At 46.6% G+C, this 21,210-nt stretch overlaps 1 protein-coding gene, 1 long non-coding RNA gene and 1 pseudogene across 3 annotated transcripts in view; 2 read left to right on the top strand and 1 right to left on the bottom strand.

Moving 5' to 3' along the window:
- Positions 1–4,536: 4,536 nt before the first annotated feature.
- LOC137302371 (uncharacterized) overlaps positions 4,537–21,210 on the bottom strand; it is a 39,506-nt gene continuing 22,832 nt past the window's right edge. For both annotated transcript variants that reach the window (XR_010958445.1, XR_010958446.1), the window contains one exon: positions 4,537–9,099. This is a non-coding gene — a long non-coding RNA (uncharacterized lncRNA). The remainder of the gene's footprint in view (positions 9,100–21,210) is intronic.
- Positions 10,727–12,421, top strand: LOC137301966 (probable G-protein coupled receptor 139). The gene is made up of 2 exons (XM_067971683.1): positions 10,727–10,740; positions 11,470–12,421. The coding sequence occupies exons 1-2, from the start codon at positions 10,727–10,729 to the stop codon at positions 12,419–12,421; spliced, it is 966 nt and encodes a 321-aa protein (XP_067827784.1).
- Positions 19,434–19,605, top strand: LOC137302574 (U2 spliceosomal RNA; annotated as a pseudogene).

Raw genomic sequence — 21,210 nt, 5'->3', positions numbered from 1 at the left:
CCAAGTCATTGATATATATTGTAAATAGTTGAGGCCCCAGCACTAAGCACTGCAGCACCCCACTGGTTACAAATTGCCATTTTGAAAATGACCCTTTTATCCCGACTCTTTGTTTTCTGTTAGTTAGCCAATCCTCTATAGATGCCAGTTTATTACCCCCAACACCATGAGCTCTTATCTTGTGCAGTAATCTTTTATGTGATACATTATCGAATGCCTTTTGGAAATCCAAATATACTGCATCCATTGGTTCCCCTTTATCCATCCTGCCCGTTACTTCCTCAAAGAACTGTGATAAATTTGTCAGACATGATTTCCCCTTCGTAAAACCATGTTGTCTCTCCTGGATTGTATCATGTATCTCCAAATGTCCTGCTACTACTTCCTTAATAATGGATTCTAGCATTTTCCCAATGACAGATGTTAGGCTAACTGGTCTATAGTTACCTGCTTTCTGTCTCACTCCCTTCTTGAATAGGGTTGTTACGTTTGCGGTTTTCCCATCTGCTGGGACCTGACTAGAATCAAGTGAATTCTGGAAGATTACAACCAATGCATCCACTATCTCTGTAGCCACTTCCTTTAAGACCCTTGGCTGCAAGCCATCAGGTCCAGGGGACTTGTCAGCCTTTAGACCCATTAGTTTACCTAGTACTTTTTCTCTAGTGATAGTGATTGTTTTTAGTTCCTCCCTCCCCTTTGTCCCTTGATTTTCTACTATTATTGGTGTATTATTAGTGTCTTCTACTGTGAAGACAGATACAAAATATCTGTTCAATTCCTCTGCCATTTCCTTGTTTTCAATTATTATTTCCCCGGTCTCATCCTCTAAGGGACCAATGTTTGCTTTAGCTACCCTCTTCCTTTTTATATACTTGTAGAAGCTTTTACTGTCAGTTTTTATATATCTTGCTAGTTTACTCTCATAATTTATTTTCTCCCTCTTTATTATCTTGACCATGAGACCCACCCGCTACTCCGTCAGCCCTATTCCCACCAAACTGCTGAACCCCAACTTCCCTTCCTGGCCCTCATGTTATCTGATATTGTTAATGGTTCCCTCGACTCAAGTTCTGTCCCCTTCCCCTTCAAATCTGCCATCATCACCCTCCTCCTCAAAAAATCCATCATTGACCCTCTATCATTGCAAACTATCACCCCATCTCCAACCTCCCTTTCCTCTCCAAAGTCCTTCAACGTGTTGTCGCCTCCCAAATCCGTGCCCATCTTTCCTGCAAAATTATGTTTGAATCCCTCCAATAAGGTTTCGGCCCCTGCCACCGGAGTGAAACGGCCCTTATCAAAGTCACAAATGACATCCTCTGTGACCGTGGTGAGCTATCCCTCCTCATCCTTCTCGACCTGTCTGCAGCCTTTGACACGGTTGACCATTCTCCTCCAAAGCTTCTCCTCCGTAGTCCAGCTGGGTGGGACTGAGCTCGCCTGGTTCCATTCCTATCTATCCAGTTGGAGCCAGGGAAACACCTGCAATCGCTTTTCTTCCCATTCCTGCAACATTACCTCTGGAGTCCCCCAAGGATCTATCCTTGGCCCCCGCCTATTTCTCATCGACATGTTGCCCCTTGCGATATCATCCGAAAACACAACGTCAGGTTCCACATGTACGCTGACAACACCCACCTCTATCTCGCCACGAGTCTCGACCCCTCCACTGTCTCTGATTTGTCACACTGCTTGTCCAACATCCAGTAATGGATGAACAAAACATTCCTCCAAATAATAATTGGGAAAAGTGAAGCCATTGCGTTCGGTCCCCACCACAAGCTCTGTTCCCGAGCCACCGACTCCATCCCTCTCCCTGGCCACTGTCTGAGGCTGAACCAGACCGCAACCTTGGCGTCCTATTTGATCCTGAGATGAGTTTCCGACACCATATCCCCTCCATCACCAGTACCGCCTACTTCCACCTCTATAATATCGCATGCCTCCGCCCCACCTCAGCTCATCTGCTGCTGAAATCCACATCCATGCCTTTGTTTCACTAGGCTCGACTACTCCAAAGCTCTCCAGGGCAGCCTCCCATCTTCCACCCTCTATAAACTTGAGCTCATCCAAAACTCTGCTGCCCACATCCAAATTCACAACAAGTCCTGTTCACTCATCACCCTTGTGCTCGCTGAGCTACATTGGCTCCTGATCGTAAAATTCTCATCCTTGTTTTCAAAACTCTCCATGGCCTCGCCTCTCCCTATCTCTGTAACCTCCTCCCTCTCCGTTTCTCTGTAACATCCTCCCTCTCCCTATCTCTGTAACCTCCCCCCTCTCCCTATCTCTGTAACCTCCTCCGCCCGACACCCCTCCGAGATCTCTGCGCTCCTCCAGTTGTTGCTTCTTGCGCATCCCCAAGTTTCACCACTCCACTATTGGCGGCCGTGCCTTCAGCTGCCAAGGCCCTAAGCTCTGGACTGATCCAATATTGCCCAAGATCAATTTCTGTCCCATGTTTTCTGAAAAGACAATAGGCTATCCTGAAATGTTCACAGTCCATTTGTTGAATCCAAAACTCTGCTGCCCATATCCGAACTGACACTAAGTCTTGTTCTCCTCTTCAGATGGATCTTCTAAACTCCTTGCTAAAATAAGCATTGAACTTAATGTCTTCTTTTGCGGTATGTTCTAGATTGTTCCAGGTCAGCATTGTAATAATTCGGGGGAGTTGAAAAGTGGGATCATTATATCAAATCTAGATATTTATCACAGCCCCGCCCCTCAAACATTCAAACCACCGTTCAGGAGGAGAACCCCTCTGCTCGCTGACCGACATTGGCTCCCAGTCCACCAACATCTCAAATGTTAAATTCTCATCCTCGTGTTCAAATCCCTCCATGACCTCGCCCCTCCCTATCTCTGCAACCTCCTCCACCTCTCCAACTCTCCGATATCTCTGAGCTCCTCCAATTCAGGCCTCTTGCGCATCCACGATTTTCATCGCTCCACCATTGGCGGCCGTGCCTTCAACCGACTGGGCCCAAAGCTCTGGATTTCCCTCCCGAAACCTCCCCGCCTCTCGACCTCTCTCTCCTCCCTTAAGACACTTAAAACCTACCTCACCTGTCCCAATATCTCCTTATGTGGCTCCATGTCACATTTTGTTTGATAATCGCTCCTGTGAAGCGCCTTGGGACGTTTTAGTCCGTTAAAGGCGCGATATAAATGCAAGTTGTTGTTGTTGTTGGGGTGGAGAAAGGGTTTTCTTTCTTTTTATGACTCTTTTCTATCTCTCTATTTCTTTCCTTTCTCGGACTCTGTTTTCCGGGTCTGTTGACTGACACACATTACAATCTGTGTCACTCGGTGTCTAACAATGTGAGGCAATGTGTTTTATTCCCGCTGTGTTATCTCTCTGGCGGTTTGCTGATAAATGTTTAACTCGCGGCCTGTTCCCGTTAATGGTCACAAGCAGTAACAGACAGACAGAGCGTGTCTGACCGCCCTGAGATGTGGAAAAGGCATCAGTTTAGGACAAATGCATCAAATCAAATGTTCATCGGGCACCGAGAGAGACAAAAACCAGAGAGAAAGGCAGAAGGAAATAGAGAAATAAAAGCGAAATACAGACATCCTTGATGTCTCTCCATTCCATCCCCAACCGTTCAGTGTCGGTTAAAAATGTCAGCAGAAGTAAATGCTCGAGAATCGAACCAAAGAAGAAGAAACAAAATAACCCAAAGACTGCCAAAACCCAAGATCGAATGAGGGACCTTTGGATCTTCAGTCTAACGCTCTCCCAACTGAGCTGTTTCGGCCCCACATCAAACTGGTCTTTGGGTCATCCTCTTGGAATAAAATATAACCCCGGGTGGAATTGCCCCTCCCGCTCATTCCTCACTTCGGGAGAATGAGACCGACCATCAAGGAGAGATTTTCTGATCCTGTCGGTGAATCTCATTTATATTAAACATTCCTTGAACTCTCTGCCGGGGGGATTCAGAGCTGGGGTTCGCCATGAACCAGCTTCCCCTCAATTCCCAGCTTTATCAGTGAATCGACCAACAAACGCTCGACAGAGCTCAGGTTATATTAATAATAAAAACAGAAAATGCGGGAAACACTCAGCAGGTCAGGCAGCATCTGTGGAGAGAGAAACATCCTTTCAGGCCGATGACCTTTCATCAGAACTCTCTCCACAGATGCTGTCTGACCTGCTGAGTGTTTCCAGCATTTTCTGTTTTTACTTCAGATTTCCAGCATCTGCAGCATTTTGCTTTTGTTTTACAGCTTGTATTAATGTTCTGCTGATGATATCTTAATATTATCTTGTTTTTGGGCCACTTTAATCAGGTTCACGGACAAATTCTTCCATCATCCCTTCTCCCACATCGCTTCTCTCTCTCATTCATTCTTTTCTCCTTTCAATCCAGAAGAGGGCGGGAATCAGAGCTCACCCCCCGAACCCTCCGCACACAGACCCCCGTCTACCACCCCGTGTGATCCAAGAGACAATTCAATACATTACACTGTATGAACACAGAAAGCTGACACACCAGGGGAGATCGCACGGTGTTGGACACGGAGTGAAATAAACTGAAGTGTTTATAAAAAGTTACAGATCACAACACGTGTCTCTGTCTCTCTCCACCATCCCGGCCTGTGCTGAGTGAGCTGATCTCAACTGGTGTGGTACTGAGTCCCACACAGAGCAGGATGGGCACATGTTCAATCTCCAGCCTGTACTGAGTTAGCTGATCTCACGAGGTGTGCTACTGAGCCCCGGAGCAAGAAAAGCCGAGGCTCAGTCCTCGGCCTGAGCTAAGTTACCTGGATTCACCCGTGTGGTACTGAGCCCCACAGGGCAAGTTGGATCCCCGGCCTGTGATATGTTAGTTCATCTCACTATAATTTATTAAGGAGGTCAAGGTCTTGGAGAGGATGGAGAGGAGATTTTCAGAATTATACCAGGGATGGGAGAGAATCGAGAACCTGGGATTGTTCTGCTTCGAGCAATGAAGGTTAAGGGTAGAAGTAATCCACGTGTTCAAAATTAAGAGGGGTTTTGATAGAGTAAATAAGGAGAAACTTCACCCACTGGCTAAGGTGCCTGTCTATCTCATACGTTGCAGGAAAGGATGCCCCGGAGCATGGTACATTGGCGAGACCATGCAGACACTGCGACAACTGATGAACGGACACCGCACAACAATCGCCAGACAGGAAGGTTCCCTCCCAGTCGGGGAACACTTCAGCAGTCAAGGACATTCAGCCTCCGATCTTCGGGTAAGCGTTCTCCAAGGCGGCCTTCGAGACACACGACAACGCAAAATCGTCGAGCAGAAATTGATAGCCAAGTTCCGCACCCATGAGGACGGCCTCAACCGGGATCTTGGGTTCATGTCGCGCTACATGTAACCCCACCGCGGGCGGGGGGGGGGAGAGGAAAAAAAAACTTATCTGTTTTTAATACAACTGGCCATTCTTTGTCTCTCTCTCTGTCTCTTTTTTTCCCGGGGATGAGGGGGCGGACATATGAGGAGAGGTTGAGTAGATTGGGACTCTACTCATTGGAGTTCAGAAGAATGAGAGGCGATCTTATTGAAACATATAAGATTGTGAAGGGGCTTGATCGGGTGGATGCGGTAGGGATGTTCCCAAGGATGGGTGAAACTAGAACGAGGGGGCACAATCTTAGCATAAGGGGCTGCTCTTTCAAAACTGAGATGAGGAGAAACTTCTTCACTCAGAGGGTAGTAGGTCTGTGGAATTTGCTGCCCCAGGAAGCTGTGGAAGCTACATCATTAAATAAATTTAAAACAGAAATAGAGAGTTTCCCAGAAGTAAAGGGAATTAGGGGTTATGGGGAGCGGACAGGAAATTGGATATGAATTTAGATTTGAGGTTAGGATCAGATCAGCCATGATCTTATTGAATGGCGGAGCAGGCTCGAGGGGCCGATTGGCCTACTCCTGCTCCTATTTCTTATGTTCTTATGTCTTTGTAATCTGACCGCTTGCGTATTCAGTGGTCTTGGGTGTAATGTTCCCCTGTCTGAACACCATCCATGCAGAGGTGTGATAACAGGCAGTTGGAAAGATTATCTGTAATCACCAGGCATTGTTCTGTTACTATATATGCGGAGCTTTTATGGAAACCTTCACACACCTGACGAAGGAGGAAAGCTCCGAAAGCTTGTGATATTCAATTAAAACTGTTGGACTATAACCTGGTGTTGTAAGATTCCTTACATTTGTCCACCCCAGTCCATCACCGGCATCTCCACATCATATATTCTTTCAGTTCTGGTATCATACTTGTGAATCTTTTTTGCATCCTCTCCAATGCCTCTATATCCTTTCTATAATATGGAGACCAGAACTGTGACCAGTACTCCATGTGTTCTATAAGCGTTTAACATAACTTCTCAGCTTTTGAATTCTTTCCCTCTAGAGATGAACCCCAGTGCTTGATTTGCCTTTTTATGGCCTTATTAATCTGCGTCGCTACTTTTAGTCATTTGTGTATCTGTCCCCCTCGACCATTTGGTCCTCCATCCAATTTGGACTTTTATTATCCAAGTAGTGTGAGGCCTCCTTATTCTTCCTACTGGTAGATGCCAGTGTTGTCGATGTAGTGGAACAGCTTGGCTGGTTCTGCAACATATGTTTTCAGCACTACAGCTGGGATGTTGTTGGGGCACATAGTTTTACTGTGTCTAGTGCGTTCATCCGTGACTTGATATCTTGTTGAGTGAATCGAATTGGCTGAAGACTGGCATTTGTGATGGTGGGGACCTCAGGAGGAGGCCGAGAAGGATCATCCCTTTGGTGCTTCTTGCTGAAGATGGCTGCGAACACTTCAGCCTTGTCTTTTGCACTCACATACTGCGCTCCACCACCTTTGAGGATGGGGATGTTCAGGGAGCCTCTGCGTCCCGTTAATTTCTTAATTCTCCGCCACCATTTTTGACTGGATATGGCAGGACTGCAGAATTTGGACCAGATACGTTGGTTATGGGATCATTTAGCTCTGTCTATCGCCTACTGATTCCGCTGTTTAGCATGTAGTCCTGTGTTGAAGCTTCACCAGGTTGACATCTCATTTTCAGCTACACCTGATGCTGATCCAGAGATGCACTTCTACACTACTCATTGAACCAGGGTTGGCTTGATGGTGATGGAGGAGTGAGAGATATGCCGGGACATGAGGTTACGGATTGTGGTGGATTAAAATTCTGCTGCTGCCAATGGCAAAACAGTGCCTCGTGAATGCCCAGTTATGAGCTGCTAGATCTGTTCTTAATCTTTCCTATTTAGCAAGTTGAGAATGTCACATGACACGATGGAGGGCTTCCTCGTTGGGACCTGGTCTCCACAAGGACTGTGCGGTGGTCACTCCCACCAATACTGTCATGAACAGATGCATTGGCGACAGGTGGATTGGTGAGGACGGTGTCAAGTAGATTGTTACCTCGTGTTGTTTCTGTCACTATCTGTCACAAGCCCAGTCTAGTAGCTATATCCTTCAGGATTCTGCCAGCTCTGTCAATGGTGGTTTTACTGAGCCACTTTTGGTGACTGACATTGAAATCCCCACCCAAAGTATATTCTGTGCTTCCTCCAAGTGGTGTTCAACATGGAGGAGAACTGATTCATCAGTTGAGGCGAGGTGATAGGTGATAATCAGCAAGAGGTTTTCTTGCCCATGTTTGACCTGAGGCCTTGAGACTTCATGTGGTCCAGAGTCAATGTTGAAGAATTCCAGGGTCACTCGCACCACACTGTATATCCACTTCAGGTGGGTCAGGCCTGCCGGTGGGGGAGGATGTACCCAAGGATGATGGTGGGACTTTTGCTGATAGCTTTGATTCTGTAAGATTGACTAGAATGTGGGACTGCTGTCCCAACTTTGGCGCCAGTCCCCAGATGTTGGAAGAGTTTTCATGCTGGACTGCGCTGGGTGTGCCTTTGTCATGTCCGAATTCGATGCTTGGGAGGCAGCCAAGTGGTCCGTCCGATTTTATTCTCCTTAACCTTTTTTATAGCGGTTTGATTCAACTGAGTGTCTTGCTTGGCCATTTCAGAGGGCAGTTCATCATCACGTATCGGCCAGACCGGTAAGCACGGCAGGTTTCCTGCCTTAAACGACAATAGTGAACCACTTAGGATAACCTGACAGCTTCGTGGTCACTTTTTGTTCCAGGTTAATTTTGTTTTTTTCCATTTAAACTGAATTACAATTCACAAACTACCGGTGGCGATAGAGGGAATAGTCGGACCAGGCTGGCAATGGGAGTACAGAAAATTCAAGTGGAACTTTCACATTGGTGAACTGAGTTTCGATATTTCTTGCACGGTGTGCTTGTGGTTTGAATCTTCATTTAATATATTTAACTTAGAAATTGTGGCTCTGCCTTTGTACAATTCATTGTTCCAAAAGGTTACTCAGCTGGTCGATGTGTAATGTTCCGTCACCTTAATGATTGTGATAGTCAAAGGTCAGATGGGACCAAAACCTGTTTGTTCAAGAGTCTGTAAGTAATATCAGCAGATATGCGATCTAATTGTCTCATGAGAGGTTTACTTAAACTATAAGTATCTCGCTGCTTTAACTTCGTTACCTGACATTGAAGTCCGCATACCTCTTTACAGCATCGAAATTAATCGTCTCCACAGAGAAATGCATGTGCCTGCAATTGCGGAGACAGAAGCAGTTTATTACCCTATTCTCGCAGCAATTGGGTTACCTGGTAGGTCATTATCAGCACGTATGGTGTAAGTAACAGAACATTGAACTATTTCAACGCTGAGTCTGGTAAACATAGAATGTTATTTTGCAAAGTTTTGTGATACAGCTAAAACTTTCATTCTTATCCCATTGGTCAATGCACCGAGTAACTCACCCTCGCTCTGTGCTGACCTGTCGAGTCTGGGGTCTAAATGTGTCCTTGGTGCTCCCTGGCCAGGCAGGGGTAAAACAGGCAGGGCGCACAGTCCTGAGTGTAATCCACTACCTCCTGGTGGAAAGCGCGCCTGTTGTGGAGATCGGGTGAGGAAGGACCGGGTGAGATTGTCGTGTTTCCCGAGGACCGATCGCCTGGGGTTCCGGAGAGCAGATTGCGGCTGTGTATCCCGGCATGATTCAGATCTTCAGGATAGAAGGACAGGGAACAAATGGAATACGCATCAGATAAATAAAACATGTGACAGAAACTGTCCTCCTGAGTTGAAGGTACAATCTTGTATTCCCATCAAATGTTCCTCTCAGATCATAATTATATTCCTGCAATGACTTTACAGGACTTTTATGCATTTGATGTTTAAAGTATTGTAAGGGCTTGGTGAAAAAAGGTGACTGTAGGAATAAACGGATCATTCTCAGGTTAGCAGGCTGTAACTTGTAGGGTGTCACAAGGATCAGTGCTTGGGCCACAGCTATTTTCAATCTATATGAATGACTTAGATAAGGGACCGAGTGTAATGTATCCAAGTTTGCTGACGATACAAAGCTAGGTGGGAAAGTAAGCTGTGAGGAGGACACAAAGAGTGAGCAAAGGGAGATGGACAGGTTAAGTGAGTGGGCAAGAAGGTGGCAGATGGAGTATAATGTGGGGAAATGTGAGGTTATTCACTTTGGTAGGAAGAATAGAAAAACAGATTTTTTTTAAATGATAAGAAACTATTAAATGTAGATGTTCAGAGGGATTTGTGTGTCCTTGTACACAAAACACAGAAAGTTAACATGCAGTTACAGCAAGCAATTGGGAAGGCAAATGGAATGTTGGCCTTTATTGCAAGGGGTTGGAGTACAAGAGTAAGGAAGTCTTGCTGCAATTGTGCATGGCTTTGGTGAGACCACACTTGGATACTGTGTACAGTTTTGGTCTCCTTACCTAAGGAAGGATATACTTGTCTTCGAGGGGATGCAATGAAGAAAAGAAAGAAAGTCTTGCATTTACCTAACGCCTTTCCCGACCTGCCAAAGCGCTTTACAACCAATAAAGTACTTTTGAAGTGTAGCTGCTGTTGTAATGTAGGAACCACAGCAGCTCATTTGCTCATAGTACAGTCCCACAAATAGCCATGTGATAATCACCAAATAATTTGATTTCTTAGTGATGTTGGTTGAAAGACAGTATCTACTGACAGAGCAACACCCTCAGTCCGACACTGGAAGATCGGCCGAGATTGTTGGTGCAACTTTCGTGGAATGGGGCTTTGAACCCACCACCATTTGACTCAGAGGCGAGAGTGCTCCCAATTGAACTATAGCTTATAAATAGAAGGTTCGCTCGATTAATTCCTGGGATGAGAGGGTTGTGAGGAGCGATTGAGTAGAATGGACCTATACTCTCTGGAGTTTAGAAGATTGAGAGGTGATCTCATTGAAATATGTAAGATTCTGAGAGGGCTTGACAGGGTAGATGCTGTGAGGCTGTTTCCCCTGGCTGAAGAGTCCAGAACTAGAGATAATTGACTCAGGATAAGGAGTCAGACATTTAAGACTGAGATGAGGAGGAATTTCTTCACTCCAAGGGTTGTGAATCTTTGGAATTTTCCACCCCAGTCGGCTGTGGATGCTGAGTCATTGAATATATTCAAAACTGAGATCGATAGATTTTTAGATTCCAAGAGAATGAACCGGGCGGGAAAGTGGAGTTGAGGTCGAAGATCAGCCATGATCTTATTGAATGTCGGAGCAGGATCGAGGGGCTGGATGGCCTACTCCTGCTTCTATTGCTTATGTTCTTATGTACTTATGTACTAATGACTGCATGCTGCTGCCCATGTATGTTATTGTGGAGAGTGGGGGAAACCAGACTTGGCATTAATTCAAGAGGGGTTTAGCTGGAGAACATGAATGAGAGTTGGCGGTCATTTGTTCTTATATAGCGCGGCTTCTGGGATCCATCTCTGAGAATCATAGAGTTGTTACAGCACAGAGGCGGCCATTCGGCCCATCGAGCCGGTGCCGGCTCTTTGTCAGAGCAATCCAGTTAGTCCCATTTCCCCGCAGCCCTGCAATTTTCTTTCCTTTCAAGTATTTATCCAATTCCTTTTTGAAAGAATTGTGCACATATATCCCCAGATCTCTCCGTTCCTGCACCACCTTTGGAATTGTACCATTTAGCTTATATTTCCTCTCCTTATGCTTCCTGCCAAAATGTATCACTTCACAATTCTCTGCATTAAATTTCATCTGCCATGTCCCGCCCATTCCACCTGCCTGTCTGCCTAATTTACGGGAAATTATCTTGTCGCATTTGCTTTCAAATTTGTTGACGTTCTGTCCCGTGGACCTCCCAGTGTCGGAATCGACTGAATAAACTTAATCTCAAGGATCACAAGTGAGGACTCAGCTGTCGGGTGAGGGATCCCGGGGCCACCGTCACCCAAAAGGAACCTCCCAGAATGAGCTGCCCCTTCGGAACAGGAGGCAGAAGCCAAGGGGCAAAACCAATAAATAAACACAATCATAGCCCATGTACATCGGTTAAACTGAGAGCTCATTGATCAGCCCGGTTAGTGATTTCACTGTTTCTGTTTCTCTCTTTCTCTCAGTGAACTTGCTGGCGATTGTGATCCTGTCCCGTGGAAAGTGCGGTCTCTCCAAATGTATCACTCGCTACCTGGTGGCCATGGCGACGGCGGATCTCCTGGTGATTGCCTGTAATGTGATCTTATATCGGATTGCTCATCTTTATTGGTGGGACACTTTCCTGCTCTACACTCCTGTTTGCAGATTCATTCTCTTCCTGGCTCCGACTGCCACAGACAGTTCTGTTTGGTTAACGGTCGCTTTTACCTTTGATCGTTTTGTAGCCATTAGTTGTCAGAAGCTGAAAACAAAATATTGCACCGAGAAAACTTCACTTGTGATTATCGTGACTTTGAGCGCGCTGTTCGGTTTAAAGAACATTCCCCGGCCCTTCGTGTATAATTCGTATCCGTATGTAACAATTAACAATATACCGTGGGGTTGCCTTGTATCATCACAGTTTTATAATCTACCCACATGGATCGCATTTTCTTGGATTGAACAGCTGTTAACCCCGTTGCTTCCATTCTGTTTGATTTTATTGTTTAATGCTCTCACCGTCAGACGCATTTTAGTGGCCAGTCGGGCCCGAAGGAGCCTCCGGGACCTCAGCAATGGTGAGAATGACAAGGACCCTGAGATGAAGAACCGCAGAAGGTCCATCGTTTTACTTTTTGCCATATCCGGCAGTTTTATCCTGCTCTGGATGACAACGGTCGTATATTTTTTATGTTATCGAATTAAAAGCATCTTTAAACACAGATCTTTCTATAACCCTTTTGCAACCTTCGAACAAGCGGGAATTCTGCTTCAGCTTCTGAGTTCCTGCACGAACACGGCCATTTACACAGTGACCCAGAGTAAGTTCAGAGAGGAGCTGCTCAATGTGATTAAATATCCGTTTACTCTAATTGGTAAATTGGTCAAATGAGGAAAACGGCTGAAGTGAAGCGGGAACTGACTTCCCAACATCACAACTCAATTCCAGATCACAATTATCACCTCAATTTACCAAAGGGACTCAGCATCAGGGCCATCGATATCTCCTTTAAACTAATTTGTTGTCATAAGTTAGATCAAAATTAAATTTAATAGCACCCGACATAAAATGAGCAAAAGCAACAGACAGTAACATTATCAAAACATGTTCTGTATTCAGATCATTTTTTAAACACGTCCTCAGGGAGTCTGACCCGAAATGTAATTGTCCGGAGGAAGGGCTGTGAATTAGCGACTGGATATTAGTTTCCACACGGGGGGGGACAGGGTCGGGGACACACGGTGGGGACAGGGTCGGGGACACACGGGGGGGACAGGGTCGGGGACACACGGGGGGGACAGGGTCGGGGACACACGGGGGGGACAGGGTCGGGGACACACGGGGGGGACAGGGTCGGGGACACACGGGGGGGACAGGGTCGGGGACACACGGGGGGGACAGGGTCGGGGACACACGGGGGGGACAGGGTCGGGGACACACGGGGGGGACAGGGTCGGGGACACACGGGGGGGACAGGGTCGGGGACACACGGGGGGGACAGGGTCGGGGACACACGGGGGGGACAGGGTCGGGGACACACAGGGAGACAGGGTCGGGGACTGGACTGGACTAATAATCGAGCCCGCCTACAGCATCTGTGGGGTTAATTCTCTCTTTTAACTATTTCTGGGCCCCCTTAAAACATTCCTGTAACTCCGTGTCTGATATTTTAACAGCCGTTGGTCCTCAATAGTCTGGGAATGACTGGTGTTGATCACAGTGAAGGAATGTTTCCACATTCAGTCGCTGTTCTTTTTAAGGGGCACAACTAATTAAACCCAAATCGTACAAAGAAGGACAAAAGAAACTAATTTAATTAAATCATTAAGTTGTTGCTGATGTTGACTGTACGGTCCAAACCCTGCGGTGCCCACCGGTCGCCTCAAGCAACCGGCGGACACCGAGTGCTCCTTCTCCAGGGCCCCCTGGGGCGGACAACGCCACGGAAGAGAGGCCGGCAGTCGGAGCTACCACCCCCTCGGGCCAGGCCTAACCTGGACCTGTGGATGGCCACCTTGGCCGGGCCCGGGAACAGATCCTCCGACTGACCCGCCCTCCTCCTCACCCGGTGGCCAAAGATGAGGAGCGTGGGACTGAAGCGCAGCCAGAAGTTGAGGAGTAGCCCCTTTAAATAGTGGAACAGGGGCTGCAACCTCTCACACTCCTTGTAGACATGAAACACGGACTCATCCAGGCCGCAGAAGGTCCGTTGCTGTTTTAAAACGGCCGATTAGCCTGATATTTTTTTAATAATGACTTATGACTCAGTTAGAATAGTCAATAGAGGAATTTAACAGGAGTAGATGAAGTTTCCGTCAGTCAGAAGGGATTAACAGAGAGTAAAGCCGGGTTAGCTGGAGACACTGCCGCAGAAGGAGAACTGAGGAATGAGTGAATACACAGAAGGCCAGTGTTGGAGGATCAAAGAGTGTGGGACATGGAGATGGAGGCGTTTGCAGAGGTCGGACAGGCAAACCTTGGAGGGACTTATAGGGAATGTGTTGAGGGTCAGGAAACCAATGGAAGTCAATGAGATCTGATCAGTGGAGCAATGGGAGGGCGGGGTATGGGGATCGGCAGGGAGGTGATCGAAGGGGAGGAGTCCAGAGATAATGCTCAAAGGAAGAGATGTTGACAAAGCAGAAAGGGGTGAGGCCAATGTGTGTTTGGAAGAAATCCACGGCAACACCACAGAGGTTAGGGGGAGAAGGTGAATTGTACAGACAGGCAGTGAGGATTCAGAAAGTACCTTGTATGACAGTGTTACCACTCATCAGACAAGTTTCAGTCAGAAAGAGAAAGAGAAGGAGACAGGGAAAGGGAGAAAACGCCAAATACAGGGTCGGAGAGACAGGGTCGGGGACACACGGGGAGACAGGGTCGGGGACACACGGGGAGACAGGGTCGGGGACACACGGGGAGACAGGGTCGGGGACACACGGGGAGACAGGGTCGGGGACACACGGGGAGACAGGGTCGGGGACACACGGGGAGACAGGGTCGGGGACACACGGGGAGACAGGGTCGGGGACACACGGGGAGACAGGGTCGGGGACACACGGGGAGACAGGGTCGGGGACACACGGGGAGACAGGGTCGGGGACACACGGGGAGACAGGGTCGGGGACACACGGGGAGACAGGGTCGGGGACACACGGGGAGACAGGGTCGGGGACACAGTTTTTTTAAAAAGTAAACATAGCTCCAGTTAGCTCAGTTCCTGTAGACAGCAAGTTGTACACAGGGTGTTATCACTAATATATGAATCACCTTCTTTGTAACTGTGACAAATTTCAGGAGTTTGTTGGATCCCTTTTGTACAATGTGTGACTTTGCCAGTAAGTGGTTGGACTGTGTAAGAAATCTCCATGTGCTGTGTTAATAAAACTCAGGTCCTGGTGTCACTGGGGACCTGCTCTCTCTTTACTGTAAGAAATCTCCATTAAATGAATAATCTGTGAATCTAAATAGCTGAGATAATCTTAAAGAATGGCTGACCTGCAGCACGAACACAGCTGTCCGTGAGCCTGTCTCTCTGTCTCCCCCTTCCCGTTCGAGTCTCTCTCTCTCTCTCTCTCTCTGACACGGTCTGTATCTGTCTTCATCCCTCTCCATCTCCCATTGCCTATCTCACTATTCCTGTTGCCCTGCTTATTTGCCTCCAACTCCTTGCACACTAGTGTATCTCTCTTCCTCCCTGTCCCTTTCACTTGATCCGCACCCCTCCCTACCTTGCTCCCCATCTCCTATTCTCTCCCAACCGAGTTCTCACCTCTGAGTCCACCTCACTGTATTCCTACCCCTCACTCTCTCACTTCCTTTTCGTCCCTCTCTATCATCCCCATCAATCGCTCTTTACCCTCTCTCTTCCCTCCCACTCTGTCCCGATCCACTTTCTCTCTGTGCCTGGCTCTGTTCTCTGCAATTTTGAAGACCCATTTTCTACACAATCCCCTCATTTTGCCCCGTTCCTGGATCTCTCTGTCTGCCGTCCACCCCTCTCTGTTTAAGTCACTCCTTTTCTTTATCCACCCTCCCTCTTTCGGAATTTACTTTTCTCTCTCTCTCCACATCCCTCCCTCTCCCTACCCGTCTCTCTCTATATATTCCATTTCTCTGCCTTTAACTGCAGCTGCCACCTATTTGTTCACTCCACTCCGTGGTTGATGTTCAGAGATTATGAGGGTGATTTTAAAACGGAGCCGGGAAAGGGGCGGGGGTCAATTTGAGGTCAGGAAACCCATGAGGACGGGTTTCCCGGATGTCCTTACGATTTTGACGGAAGGACGTCTTTTATTTTTTTTTGTCAGTTTCCTGTCTGACTGATCGGTTGATTGACAGGCTGGTCTTTGTGGGACAGGAAACCAGCCAAGGAGAGGACGTCTCCAGGTACATCTTTGTTTGCATGGATGGGAGGGCACGGATGGGCATGGGTGGGCACGGGGGTCGCAAGTCATGTGGGATGGGATCGGGGGTCAGTGATGGTGGGGGGGGTGCGGGATCAAGGGTCATTGCAGGGGTCAGCGATTGTTGAGGGAAAGGGTCGGGGGTTGGAGGGGAAGGATCGGGGTCGGAGGGGGAGGATCAGGGTCGGGGATCAGTGATCGGCGGGGGGGTGGGGTGTCGGTGCAGTTAGGCTTGTTGGGCCTAGGGGAAGCACTCCTGCTCCTCAGGACCCACAAACTGTGCCTTTCTAGGCACCTACCTGTTACTCTATGGCCTTCTCACCTCCTTTCACAAGGAGTAAAATAGAAGGCCCAGGAATCCTGAATGAGCCCCCCGGGGTTCAAATCTGGAATTAGTAAAAATTGGATGCCTGAAGCCTCCATGAAAGGTTTTAAGGCCCGCCCTGCCCCCTGGGAGCGGGTTGGTCGCCCGCCCCTCGCCCACCCCCGTGAAAACCGGAAATGAGCGGGTTGGAGGCGGGTCTGAAATGGTGACAATTTTCAATGCACCCCCACCCCCAACCCACCTGTTCTTTACTTTTAAAATCGAGCCCTATATTTTCAGGCTGGTGATACATCAACACAAGTTGCTCAGTTTCCATTAAACTTTATGGACAGTCAGTTGCAATTGTACTCGCAGGGCCTAGGTTCATTATTCACGAACTAAGCAAAGATATGCTCTGCATATTAGAAGATTAAATGAGTGAAGTTTTGTTACTATTATTATTAATTCTAAGGAAGGTGATGCGGCCCCAACACCCCAATACCACCGACATTTTCACCAGTTTGACACTGATTCACTTTTAACACCAGCCATGCTGCAGCCTATCTGACATAGAATGTCCGGCACAGAAATAGGCCATTCCCCACAACAGGTCCATGCCGGTGTTTATGCTCCACACAAGCCTCCTCCCTCCCTGCTTCATCTAACCCTATCAGCACATTCTTCTATTCTTCTCTCCCTCATCTGCTGATCTGGCTTCTCCTTAAATGCATCTCTGCTATTCGCCTCAACTACTCCTTGTGGCAGCGAGTTCCACATTCTAATCACTCTCTGGGTAAATAGGTTTCTCCTGAATTCCCTATTGGATTTATTAGTGACTATCTTATATTTATGGCCCCTAGTTCTGGTCTCCCCCGCAAGTGGAAATATCTTCTCTATGACTCCTCTATCAAACCCTCTCATAATCTTAAAGATCTCCATCAGGTCACCTCTCAGTCTTCTCTTTTCTAGAGAAAAGAGCCCCAGCCTGTTCAATCTTTCCTGTTCAGCATAACCTCTCGGTTTTGGTATCATCCTCGTAAATCTTTTTTTCACCTACTCTATAGAGTGCCTCTATATTCTTTTTATAATATGGAGACCAGAACTGTTCACAGTACTCCAAGTGTGGTCTAACCAAGGTTCTATACAAGTTTAACATAACTTCTCTGCTTTTCAATTCTATCCCTCTAGAAATGAACCCCAGTGTTGGTTTGCTTTTTTAATGGCCTTATTAACCTGTGTCATTACTTTTAGTGATTTGTGTATCTGTACCCCGAGACGCCTCTGCTCCTTTACCCCATTATTGAAGCAGTGGCCCACTTATTCTTCCCATCATAATTTAAAACCTCACACTTATCTATATTGAGATTCATTTGCCAGTTACACGCCCATTGTGCAAATTTATTTATATCTTCCTGTATTGTGTCGCACTCCTCCTCAGTATTAACTATACCCCCCAGTTTGGTGTTGTCCGCAAATTTTGAAATTATACTTCCAATTTCCAAGTCCAAATCGTTTATATAAATGGTGAAGAACAGTGGTCCCAGCACCAATCCCTGTGGTTCACCACTCAGACCTTTTGCCAGTCTGAGTAACTACCTTTAACACTTACTCTCTATTTTCTGTTTTGTACCCAGCTTGCTAATAATTCTGCTCTTTGTCCCGACTCCACCTGCTCTGATCTTATCTGAGTGAGATCATTAATTAAATACAATTTTTGCAGTGGGCCCATTCCCAGTAAGTAATGGATTGATGCTGCCCAGACTGATTTAATGTGGGATCCTTACAAGCAGCAGGTAGAACAGATTTACCTCCTGTCAGTGTGGGCTGTATTCAAACACAGGCATTAGAGGCTGAAATTACCAACATCAAGCCCACAGGAACCCACAGACACCTCCATAAGAACAGAAACGCGCACAGTAATCGTATAAAATACAACAAGAGAAATGGATTGCGTGTCACAACAAACTATTGGGGCACAGAAGTACGTGATGTGGATACAACATTAACAATCCTTCGTGTTCGATTGGAAGGATTCCCCCATTGTGTGGCGATGAGGCTTTCTGCCAAAGTCATTTGACAGAACACCTCATCACCAGAGCTTTCAAACAAGCACCAAGACGTAGCTTAGCTGGTGGTGAGAAGGGCCCTTCCCGCCAGATCCTTCATGCACTCCTGACCTCTCAGTGCCACTACGAAGTTGCGATGGGGACGAGACCGTCACCCATCTCCTCCTGGAATGTCCCTTTGCAAAGAAGATCTGGAGAGAGATGCAGTGGTATCTGTCCAGGTTCATACATACTAATTAAGAGCAGGAGTAGGCCATTCGGCCCCTCGAGCCCTGCTCTGCCATTTGATAAGATGATGGCTGATCTGATTGTGACCACAACCCTACTTTCCCGTGTACCTACGATAACCTTTGACTCCCTTGTTAATCAGGAATCTATATAACTTAGCCATAAAAATATTCAATGACCCTGCTTCCGCTGCTCTCTGGAGAAGGGAGTTCCACAGACTCACGACCCTCTGAGAGAAAAATTTCTCCTCATCTCCATCTTAAATGGGAGACCCCTTATTTTTAAACTGGTTCGAGTTTCTCCCACAAGGGAGCAGTTCTGTAACACATGAATCTGTGCTTTATGGGCTGTTACCAGGGAAGCACTCTGAGACAGATATCAACTGCTGCCGGAAGACCATCAACTCGGTGAAATACGCCTTTTGGTCTGCCCGAAATTTGCTGGTCTTCCAGCGCAAGGAGCTGTCCTCGACCGAGTGTTGCAGACTGGCACATTCCAAGGTCCAGGACTACGTGCTCAGGGATGCACTGAAGCTGGGTGCGGCCGCCGCAAAGGCTCTGTGGGGAAAGGCTATCGTTTAGAGCTCTCCCGCCATTGTAAACCGAGGGGCTGCAATCAGGGAAAACCCACCTCGGGCAGAATGTAAAATACAAATTTATGTAATGAAATGTAATGTACCTGTAATTAATCTGTAATCAATAAGCTTATTGATTGTAATGCAATAAGGCACCCTCGAGTGTCATGAACTGTAATTATGAACAATGTGTAACTGTATTGTTGGAATCATAATTGAACTGTACTTTATGTATCTTGCAAAAAGTATATTCTGTATTGTGTATGTTTGAAATGTGATATGACAACTGTATTGTATGTATTGTGACAAATTTTATGAATAAAGTATATTTTTTGAAAAAAAAATCTGTTCTTATCAGTTTAATATCTGATACGTCCCCTATCTGGGGACCGTATATTAATTTGATTTTTGGAACAGGGAGATGGAATAGGGGCTTGCTCCGTCCACTCCACGCACCGACCCAGTATTGCAGTGTCTCTGGGAACGGTGCACCTCCCTGTGGGGAGATATTCAAAATGAAAAACAGGTTTTTCCAGTGTCTCTGTATGTATTATTACTGAGAATAAAGTTGATATTTTGTACTTAAAAAAAATGTGGAATAAATCCTCAATTAAAGCTGTGAAGATTAATTAGATAAATATTGAGGTGGAAATGATGTTGAAGATTTCCAAACTGGACCTGAAACCTAAACTGACCAGAATTACAAAGTGACCCAGAACCCCAATCTCCTGCAGACACTTGCACGACAAGGCAAACACACAATGTTACAATCCAAAACTGACACTGAAACATAACTTGACCTAAATCCCCAAACTAACCCTTAATCAGACGCTGAACCATTTCCCCAAACTGAAGCAGAACCAGAGCGAGTCACAAACCTAAACTTAACCAGAACCCAACAATGACTCTGAACAAAACAAGCAACAACTCTCAATCTGATCCTCAAACCGAAACAACACGGTGCCCAACAGTGGAAGACCCTAAACTCACATACAAACCTCAAATAAACCAGGAACTGTAAAATGACCCAGAGACACAACCCTACCTGAACCCAAACTAAACTGAACCGAACATGAACGCCCAAACTTCTGAACAACCTCAATTTGATCTGGAACATAAAAGTGCCCTGGAATCCTGAACATACACAGAATTCCCTGTGAACAAGAGCCCTCTGCCCTTCTTGAGACCCTCTGATCCAAAGTACTTTAGAGACCAAAAACACTAAGCTGCACAAAACCCTAAATCAGCTCACGAACCCCTGGTGACCCAGAAACTTAAACTGACCTGGAACCCCAAACTGATCCAGAATCCCAAAAGTGACAGGTACCCTAAACTGACCATCAACGAAATACTGAATCAGAACCTGAAAATGATCCAGAATCTTACATTCAACATAACTACAAAGTAACCCACAATTCTAAACTCACATTAAGCCCCAAATTAATATGTAAATTGAAATGACTGGATACCCGAAACATCCCAAAACCCAGTGATCCAGAGCCCTAAATCGAAGATAAAACCCTAAACCTGTACAGAAACATAAACTGACCCAGACCCTCATACTGACACTTTCCGTAGCCTAAATTGTTACAGTTCCAAAGGAACTCGAGTCAATCCAAGAGCTCCGGTCCTCTGGATTTCCCTCTCAGAGTGGAAGAACGTTAAACTGTTCCAGAATCCTAAACTGACCTGGAACCCTGAACCAAAGCAAAACTGCAACCAACTCAGAATCACAGGCTGATCTAAACCCTAAACTGATCCATTATCCTAAACGGACTCAGAATATTAAAATACAGCAAACCCGAAACAGACCCGAAACACCAAGCAGACCTGGAAACCCGACCTGGCCCAGAACCCCAGCTGACTCCACTGGTTCACTTGTTGGTTCTGTAGTTTGTTTCAGGCTCTTCTGCTGTTTTTGAGATATGATGTAATGTTAGGGATCATTGAGATCAGTCTGTGAGTATCAGTCTTTGCCGGGGTCCTGTGGAATATTTTGCAGTGCTGGGTGTTTTTGGATGCGTGGAGAATGTTAGTCTTGAGGGTCCTGAGTTAATTGGAGCTCTTGTGGTCAGTTTGAGTGCAGTATGTTACAACCAGAT

This window comes from Heptranchias perlo, chromosome 35, assembly GCF_035084215.1.
Source record: "Heptranchias perlo isolate sHepPer1 chromosome 35, sHepPer1.hap1, whole genome shotgun sequence".
Taxonomy (NCBI): domain Eukaryota; kingdom Metazoa; phylum Chordata; class Chondrichthyes; order Hexanchiformes; family Hexanchidae; genus Heptranchias; species Heptranchias perlo.
Note: the sequence above shows the minus strand (reverse complement) of the source record. Positions and strands in the feature narration are given on the sequence as shown.